Raw genomic sequence first — 10367 nt, forward strand, 5'->3', positions numbered from 1 at the left:
GTACAATAAAAAGCGTGTGCGTGATATACAATGTTATACATTTACGGTTTTGGTAAACAATTTTAAATTCATTATTCAGATAAAATCATGATTGGCTTATACATCTGATTATGAAAATAAAAAATAATTGTGTAATTTTTATAACGGGTGTATCATTGAATCACAATTAAAGGAATAAGCTTTCTTAAAATCCAAGAACAGCAACAGTAAGAAATCGCAGTGCTTGCATTATTAGTATTTACTATTTATATCTATAAAAAAGGAAGATAGAAAAGTAACACAGAACCTTTTATGTCTCTCACCGAAAGAAAAATTACAGAAATTCTGCAATTGCATTGGTCTCGAGGAAAAAATATCATGCAGTCCTATTGATGGGTTTTTTTATTCTTAATCTTCCTTACTAATACTACGCCCCTTTAAACAAGTACCCTTTAACCTTTACATATTTAAACTCACTTTATTCTCTAAATATCGTCAGTTTTTAGAAAGATCTGAGAATACCAAGCCTACAGTATTCTAAGATGTACTTTCTGTTTAGTCATTCTATGTGTTTCCTTGGTATCCTGTCCATGTTGTCCAGTATTTTAGAAGTATCAGAGGCGTATGGTGAGTTAATGTTTTAACTTACTTTATATCAAAATTCTTACTTTTGATCAAGATCATATTATTACTATTATTTTTATCTTATTTATCAGAATTAAATAATTATTTTAACTTTTTACTTGGGTGTGGGGGTATACACAAAGTGATTACCTTTTAAGAGCTAATATTAGTTATTTTTGTTCTATATCATAACGAATTAGACTTCATTCGTTTTTGTCACACCTAAACGCTCCATGGTACATGTATGTAACTTAGGAATATGGTTAACCAATACACACATCAATAATATATTTAATTGACAGAGTATATCTCTTAACATATTTGATAAAAAAGATATTTATTTTTTATTTCTGGCACCGCTGCCACAAAATAATGAACGTACTCAGCCTCAATTCTCAACTTAAATGTTAAGAACATCCTCAACTTAGATATTCTGCAAATCGCCGCAACCAACCATATAAAACAATGTATTAAGTAGTGTTGGTTTTGTTAAGCTCTCAACTCATCAATTTTAAGGGCAGTTTGGTGCAAAAACAAATGATTTACCATCCCAAAAATATACTTCGTTAAATAAATACGCGCAAATGACCTTTGCATTTTACTTTTTTCTTTTTCTTTTTTGCAACATCGTTTATTACTCAGCTTAAATCGTGTTTTCCCATTACCTATCGCTGCCCCGTGACGTCCGGTGACGGCATCTTTTTAAGTCAATTTCAAAGATTCATTTTCCTTTTGTAAACGATTTTGTTCGCGATACATTTTATAGCAATGTGAATATTGAGGTTTAGATACTATTTGATTTAAGATCCAATTTAAAAAAAAATACGAGCATCGATATTGTAACTATCTTCATCAAATGTTGAAAGCTTCATACCATTTAACGGAATGAATGTTTTCAATTGCATGTTTGAAGTTATATACTTGTATATGTGAAGCATGTTCTTATTTGCATTTGTTAAAAACTATATGTAATTATATTTTGAATAGAAAAAAGGGCGATATTGTGATTTAAAATTACCTTATCTCATACCCCCCATTCTCGGTAATGAGCACATTGATTGATTGTATATGTATTAATCCATAAATTTGTACATGTATGTGTTTAAATACAAATCATATGATACAGTATATTCAGTGTCTATCAGTTAATGAACGTAATGATAACTTGTAAGATTTAACTTACAGAAAATGTTGCCTTACACAAACCCGCATTTCAATTGCATCCGTATGACAAAAATAATAAAACATTCGACGCAACTAATGCAGTAGATGGACTAAAGTCTGACTTATCTTGGACGGGAGGTCAATGTGCTGTATCAGCTCTTGAAAAAGAAATCGCCGCCTGGTGGGTAAACCTTGGCAGACTTCACATCATCCACCACATCACCCTGTATTTCAAGACAAAAAATGCCATTTGGGGTAGGGTATACCTATAGTTTATTTAATTTTTTCGAACCAGTCATCAAACCAAATTATTGATTTCTTAATACCTGCATTAAACTTTGAAAAAAAACCATCATGTAAGTTGATTAGGATATCTTTAAGTAACAGATTTTTTAAAAAAAGATATTTTTAATGTTTCTATAAGAGCTAATAGAAGCTCTCAAAGGTTTCAGATTCCTATTCAATGATTATGGGAACAAACAAACTTGGCGTTTGTGCAAAACCTGCGTACTTACAACATAATATTTCATGGTTCTAAATGAAATCAGGAGAATATTTAGAAATTATGTGTTCAGACAGACCATTTCACTTGGTAATTAGTCAATGGTCGCGGAAATGGGAGAATCAATTAAGTGTTAAAGTATTGACACTTAAGCGGTGCTTGAAGTGAATAATTACATTTGTACAGGTTAGCCAATCATTTTTGTAATAGTATATATCCTTTGCAGATAACACAAACAACGCTACATCCACCTTTCTAGGATTTTCACTCTATGTTTCCAACACAACAGATAGATTGCAAGGAAAATTATGTTTCAAGGATAATTACTTTAACAGAAGCACTATTCCTGCAGTGTTTAGCACAATATGTTATGTACAAGGACAATATGTCATCTACTACAACGAGAGATTAAAAGGGGTTACCTATCCTAGCGATTATAATTCAGATGCTGAAAATGATTTATGTGAAGTCGAGGTGTATGGTAAGATATGCTTACTGTGGCTACTGTGGCTACTCTAGTCTGGCATGGCTTCCTCTTAAAGAAAACCGAAGTGTTATTTAATTTGTAATTCTAGGAATATGATTAGTTGTAATCTTTTTCTCAAATCGCAATTATGAAACATACATCTGGTTAAAAAATATTCAGTGGCACAACTGGCTACTTTAAATTTTGTTTTTATCCACTGCTATTTCTGGAAATTGACTCTAGATTTTTTTCTGCTATTTTAAAAGATCAGTTCAAAATACATGTATATTTACCACAGAATATGTTAGTAAATACATATTTGGCAATTAAACGCAAATTTCAAATCCACATTGAATGTTTGATTAAATATTAATGGAAAATAATAATTTACATTATTTGAGAGAAAATTAAAACTGTTCCAATTTGTTTTCAATAGGATTACTGACTAATTTATTTCTTTTAGGTTCAACTATTAATGAAAAAAGTGCATCTTCAGATGATTAACATTTCAAATAACTCTCGTTTAAAATCATTTTTATAATCTTCTCTAAGACGTCTGTTTTCGGGAGGGGAGGGGGGGGGTGTTACAACATAAATATATATTTTTAACGGTAGTCATTTTGAGATACATTGCTTTTTTAGCTATTAAATTTGCTGCTGCTTCATTTGTTATAAAAGATTTTTTTTTAAACAATTAATTCGATTTTCTGCTCTTTACAATTTTTTAAAGTTAAAATCACCTCATACAAACCTCATATTAAATATAGTTTGGTAAGTGATTTTTAAGTCCAGTGTGCATCAGCGCATGATATAATTATATACAAATGAAAATAATTTATACACACAACATAAAAGTAAAATTATTATCAATTATTTTGAGATACATCTGCAATAAAAGCGTTTGTTGTAGGTTGTCCGGTACAAACGACTCATTGCGATGTGTTTGACACAGTTGAATGTGTCTGTCTGGCCTGTAAACCTGGTTACCATGGTGACACGTGTAAAGGAGGTAAATTTTTATAATTATATATTTATTTTTTCGTAATGCCGTTCATATTTAAATACATGGTGTACTACTACATTCATGGTGCACTACTTTCATTTCAAGACAACATTTTTAGCAGTTTAAAAGATGTATTTACTACTTATAAATTCAGGTATTCTTGCTCAACGCATGCAACACACTATTAAACAATGTATACAGTTTACGCTTTTAATAACAAGAACAAACAAAATGAAAAAAAAGACATTAGCAAGCGCACATATCCAAATACATGATTAATCTCCACATGAAAGGTAATTTGTCGTCTGACTCATATAACTATTTCGATTGAAACATAAACCATTTTCAAAAATTTACGTAGCATATAGAATGAATATGATCACAAGTAAAAATAAGCAATGTTCGATCGTAATGCCATACAATTATATATCATGCATTGAGTATTAATTTACAAAGAAAATGATGCATTTTAGATGATCAAAATGTTGAATGCTTAGTTAAATATGTTATACAATGCTAATGTTATTGCAATGGTATCTTAAATAATCTTATCTGCTCATTCAAAATGATCATAACACATTGCATACATCAATCTTCTGTCTTCATGAACTTAAAATAAATCTTTCCAAATAAGTTTGATTGTGCATATATTTATGTACGCCATGTCACCTAACCTTGATTTGAAAAAAAAAGCAACAATAAAAGCAAATTTGAAAAATAAACCCAGCTTTATTTTTCTAGTTTGTTAGATTTTGGTATTAATTGTGCGAATGTCATGGTGTGTTTCTCTGATGTAAGATTTTACATTTTATTTGAAATTGACATATTATTCAAAATTTGTTATAGCATCCTCAACTGATGTCGAAGTTAAAAGCCAGACACCTGTACTGCAAGGTGTTATAGCATCCTCAACTGATGTCGAAGTTAAAAGCCAGACACCTGTACTGCAAGGTCTAATCGGTGGTCTCAGTGTCTCGATTTTGATCATAGTTGTACTTATTCTCCATATTGTACAGACAAGGTAAAATACAAAATCAAAATTGTGAATTTTATTTTATTTTTATATTACAATTTATCAATTTGAAATCAATTATAAATGAGATTTGTTTCTTACATTATTTAAGAGTTTCAATGAGAAGGAACCATCAAATATTGAATGCAATAGAATTAAGAAATGGCGCCAACTCAACAAACTCATCTGTTACTGGAAGCAATTATACTGGGAATAGTTACACTGAGTTCGGATGGTCCAGGGAGACTGACCAGTATTATACGGAGATGACAGGTGTAGTTTAGAACTTATTCTTTAACACAATCGAAAGTTTTTCAAGTCATTTGCCCTTAGAAAAATTGAAAATGGAAGGAAAATGAAGAATAATGATAATTTCAGCAAATATACAAAAAAGTCATGTATTTTTGAAATTGATTTGGAGGTTTTTGATTAATCAATCAAATATTTATGATATTTTAGAAAGATTATATTGTACACAACTTTCTTGCAACTGATATTTGTGATTTATGTAAAAAAAAAAATACTGATCAACTAGAATTTTAATTGATGTTTTGTTCATGTTGATAATGTATATAACTGTTCTGTATTTTGAAAATAACGAATAATGTCATAGTACTAATTTTTTTTTTTTATTACAGTAACCAATTAATAATGTATGTCAAAAAAGATGTTTGAATATTTGCTTTCATAAAAAAGGATAATAACGACATATGTGTATGAGTTCTGAAATATAATAAAGTCGGTCTTTTTCTTATGCTGCATTGTTATTTACTGATCATTGAGATTATTATATATCAATTGAATTAAATGATGTGTAAATTCCATATCTTAAATGTTAATTTAATTCCATACTTAAGCCAAATTTTTACAATTTGTTAAAAAAAAACCAAAAAAAAAACCCCGAAAAAAAAAATCTCTGACAAAATGGTGAATAGTTAAGACATTCTGCTCTATTTTCTACATATCAGACGAAAAAAAAAATATTCTCAATATCTTTACTATGAACTTGAGTGTTGATTTTACGTCCTTCTTTCTTTTTTTCTGTTTTTATTTTATTTTTTTATTTTTTTGTTTTTTTGTTGCTATTCAGAAATATTTTTATATGACTAGGTACATGCACATGCTCCTGAAAAGGATAATGTTCACTATGCCCAGAAGTCGGACAAATATTGTGCTTCGATGGTAGCTACATCAATTCCTCGCACAAATCGAAGAAAACTGAAAAAATTGATTTCATTTTATGATTCAATGACAAATTGTCATTTCAAACTGAATGTTATCTTGCGAGGAAAATTTTAAGGTGTCAAAACATGTGTAAGACGTCTGTTGTTCCGTTATTGAAATAATACGAGGTGCTTTGAAATATTGATGCCTGTTGTTGCCGGAGTAGGGTTAAAAAACCACCTGAGCTTGTTTTCAATCACATGTGTAACTTCGACGTAAACAAACCCTATTGTCTTTTCTTGGAGCGGGGTTATTAAAATGCATATCAAGTGTTGTTCTAAGAAATACTCTGGGCAAGCTTTACATAACTTTGATTGGAACTAATAATGTGTATCAAAGGTTGCATTGTTTTTGTTAAATATATTTAGAGATATTCAATTATGTTAAGAGTGACACCTGCACAAAGCATAGGATTGAAGTCAAAATTAAACACACACAAATCGCAAAATTTCTTTATATAACAGAAATGATAATAACCTATTGTAGCATTTTGGAAAATCCTAATCTATGTTTGGAAAATGAAATCATCTAATAGCATCTTACCTCGTAAGTCAAGTGGAGGTGAATATAAGTTTGAATTTTATCATTACAATATCAGCCAATTAGAGGGCTAGGAATTAATCAAACATGACCTGTGGTGAAAGCGAACAGTGCTCAAAATCAACATTACGAAGGAAAGATACAAAGCAGGATCACAAAGCAAACACGGACATCTAAAATAATTAGAAGTAGGATCAGGTGCCATGGAGGAGTTAGAATCCTCTTCTGACTGGTCACACCCGCTGTGATCATTCGCAAATATTTAACCAATGTCCAAAGACACAGATTGGTTTTAAATACAACATTTATCTTATAAATTACTTGCAGCATATATTTCACGTGTCGTCTGGTGCTAATGTCGTTACATACCATAACACACAAAATGATAAAAAGTGATGTAATGCTATATATACATATAACATGTTTGTATACTTGTATGCTTGTTTATCAAAATGCGTGTGCATCCAATTTATCAGGATCGAAATTGAATGAATATTAAAGTTTAAAGAACAAATTGAGGTCAGTTTGTGACCAATGATTCTTTGAGTATATTACCTTATTATAAATATTATTATTTATTCATTTTCAGGTATATTTAACTTCGTATATCAATCCAACAAATCTACAGAAATTGGTATCTCTTTTCAGACAATTTCATTATTCTTTTTGTTTCATTCATACCTCTGATTTTGAACGAGTAATGACATCCTTTTATTTTGTCGAATAAATGAAGAAAGATAAACAATATGGTAACTTATTTTCAATAAGCTGTGTAGTTGTTAGTCATAAGTGCCTAATTTGAAAACTCTTAAACTAATGACAGAACTGAGGTATAATTACATCTATCTATAACTAAGTGTTTCATGGGCAGATCAAACGTTTACTCATAGATTTTGAAATGTTCAGGTTAATATTTCATTGTATGAAACAAAATGACAAAATAGCGCAAAAAGGAATTCACATAATTTAAGGAGTATACTCTCACGACAGCCGTCGTGTGTCCTATCAGTCAAGCAATAAAGAAAATCAAAAAGTATTTACAATTTTTATAAATGGTTTACTCATATCGGGTAAATTTAACACAGGTGTTACCAATAGTGCGCATTTCAGCGACGAAAACGTGTTTACCTGCTGTTGTCGCCAGATACCCTAGTTAGGCTGTCCTTTCCGTGTCAAATCTGTCAGCGGCGCTGCATTAGCTGAACATATTCTATAAAAACAAACAAGTCCCAAGACTGACCTTACCTGTTTCGTAGTGGTAGGTGTTCAAAACTCTTGGATAGCTGCGACTTTCTCGATCGTATAGTAGGACAACTGATGCGACTTCAGCTTCTGACTTGCGTAAAAAAACCGATTTTCTTCATTTTCATCTTCCTCTTGCAACAACACTCCACCAACACCTGCATCTGACTGCAATATAAATGGTTTTATAGTAAACAAATAGAACAGCCCGAGTATAGTTCATTACTGACAAATACCTGAAGTGACAAAATTTGAGGCACCAAAAAGGATATGAACATTAAAAAAAAAACCAGAGGTACATTACAGAAAAATGTATTGATATGACATATACATATTATAAGATTTTGACCTATGTGTGAAAGATGTTTATCTAATAGCAGTTTATACTTGCAAATTCGTGTTTTTGATACTCTGGCTAGCTTACTTTATCAGAATGATAATTGAAATATCTTTACCATGGCGTTACATAACATTTACTGTATATCAATTGAGGCGATGCTAATGTATTAAAGCGATTATAAGTAGGAAAAGCCATGTGAACTCTAATTTATTGTTTGAAACGATGATCATATTTCAGATTAAACATTGTTACGATTACAGTCAAATTCTAGACAAACTTACAACATCAATATAATGAGCTTATTGATCTTTTTAGGGGGGAGGGGGCATTCCTACTTAAAATTATGTTCGTTTGGGTTTATTTCTGTGTGAGCTGTGTGCTATAAGGGGTGGATTTGTGTGGTTTTTAGGTCACATGACATTAGGATATAAATGGTAATGCGGGTTTTGTGGTCATTTTACCGCTCGTTAGGACGAAGTGAAGGTGTAATGGCTTCCAGTAAATTACTATTATAATTATAAATGTAATATGTGTGTTCAATATTATGGTGTTGGTTTGTTTGTTTTGTTTTGTTTTTTTTGTTTTTGTGAGGGTATACTGGATAAATATTCTAACAAGCAGCAATACATATTCATGAGTTTGTTTGGTTTTGTTTTTAATTGGTTCAGCGTATTCATACTATATTAGAGTATAATTTTATTTATATTCAAACAAAAGGAGTGAGGGAGAATATAAAGTATATTCTCTATTCTTGAAGTGTGCACTAATGAATGATTGGTCCAGTACCTTTCTAAACAAAAGTATTGCTTGGAATTTACTATCTAAGAAAAACATAACTTATATACCTGTACTATTAAACCCATATGATCCAAATCATGTCCAATTACACGATGTATTTGTGGCAATCTTATTTTTCCGTCACAAAAGGAAACGAATGGAGGCACTGCAGCAAATCATTTTTTTTATTTATTACTCTGTGACCTTCATTACACACAGCATTTGCGTTTCTTCAGAGTTTTGAAGATACTTATAAACTCAAGAGTAAATTTTGTTTTTACTCCGCAAAGCTACTGATGGATGTTTTGCATAACAATGGACATCAGTTGTTTTGATCACAAAACACAAACAAGAACTGCAAACGATAGCATTGCCTAGTCGCCTAACTAAAAGTAATTTTTGATAATTGTCTAATGAAACATATTTCTATTACAAAATTTAAACATTAATGTGTAATTGGTCAAATAAAACAGAGATAACTTTGAATTCTGGGTTAACATAGCTCATTTCATAATATAAACTAACGATACACGGATTTTTTAAAAATCATCTGAAAACAAAAAATCCTTCTTGGGGGTTTTATATCCTGTTATTAAGCATATTCATAACAAAGGGTTTGTTGTTTTCAGTGAAGGGATATGTCTACAGATTAAAATACATTACAAAAATGCATATTGCATTGTAACGTTGCAAAATTTAATTTTTCATTTTGTTTGTTTGTTTGTTTTTTTCTTTTGTTATTTTTTGTAAGGGGAGAGGGGGGGGGGGGGGTCTCTGATTTACAGCCTATTACAAATGTTATTAAGAGAGCCACTTATAAACTTTCCTTAATGAAGATTATTGTTCATTTGAGGTTTTTTTTACATTTCATATGTTCTTAAACGAGTAAGTATAAAATCTACAGTTGTATTTCATTTATCATTTCTTTGAACACTTTTGCTAACTTTACACTTTCTTTCTGCTAAATCAGTCATCTTATATTTTTAAAGATGTGTCACTGTAAACAGTTTACTGAAAAGTAATATACTTACAATCTGTATATTAATTGTACGAAATTAAACCCAATCTCGACAGTACGATTAAAAATTTGATTGAAGGCAAGAACACACAAAAGGGAATACTAGAATAATCGTTTTAGTAACAACTCATGTCAATAAAAATTGCAAGCATTTATAATTTAAACCAATACTTGTAAATACGAATGGAGATGGCGATATCTCTAGTTTGCCTTATGCCAGTTATGGTACAGTTGGTTACGTTTTCCTTGTTTTGAAATAGACATTTGTGGAAACAAAAAGCAGAATATTATTTGTGTAAACAAGGTGCCATGTTACTAAGTTGTACAACTTCTCTAATTTGATTTTTTTTCTTCCTTAAAGACGCACGTCTCTGACAAAACGGCGTCATCAGATATGTTTTTACATATTACCGAAATAAATCAAAGAAATATGAATGTGGTACTGCAAATATCTCATTTCATATAAACTATATTAT

The 10367-nt window shown here is 30.5% G+C and overlaps 1 protein-coding gene across 1 annotated transcript; it reads left to right on the forward strand.

Annotated features, from left to right (window-relative positions):
- Nucleotides 1-490: 490 nt before the first annotated feature.
- LOC128172422 (uncharacterized) lies at nt 491-5238 on the forward strand. The gene is made up of 6 exons (XM_052838223.1): nt 491-606; nt 1789-2022; nt 2496-2750; nt 3646-3744; nt 4585-4759; nt 4863-5238. Exons 1-6 carry the CDS (start codon nt 522-524, stop codon nt 5032-5034), a joined length of 1020 nt encoding a protein of 339 aa, XP_052694183.1. The 5' UTR covers nt 491-521; the 3' UTR covers nt 5035-5238.
- The last annotated feature ends 5129 nt before the right edge of the window (nt 5239-10367 follow it).

The sequence above is a fragment of the Crassostrea angulata genome, chromosome 2 (assembly GCF_025612915.1).
Source record: "Crassostrea angulata isolate pt1a10 chromosome 2, ASM2561291v2, whole genome shotgun sequence".
Classification (NCBI taxonomy): Eukaryota; Metazoa; Mollusca; class Bivalvia; order Ostreida; family Ostreidae; genus Magallana; species Magallana angulata.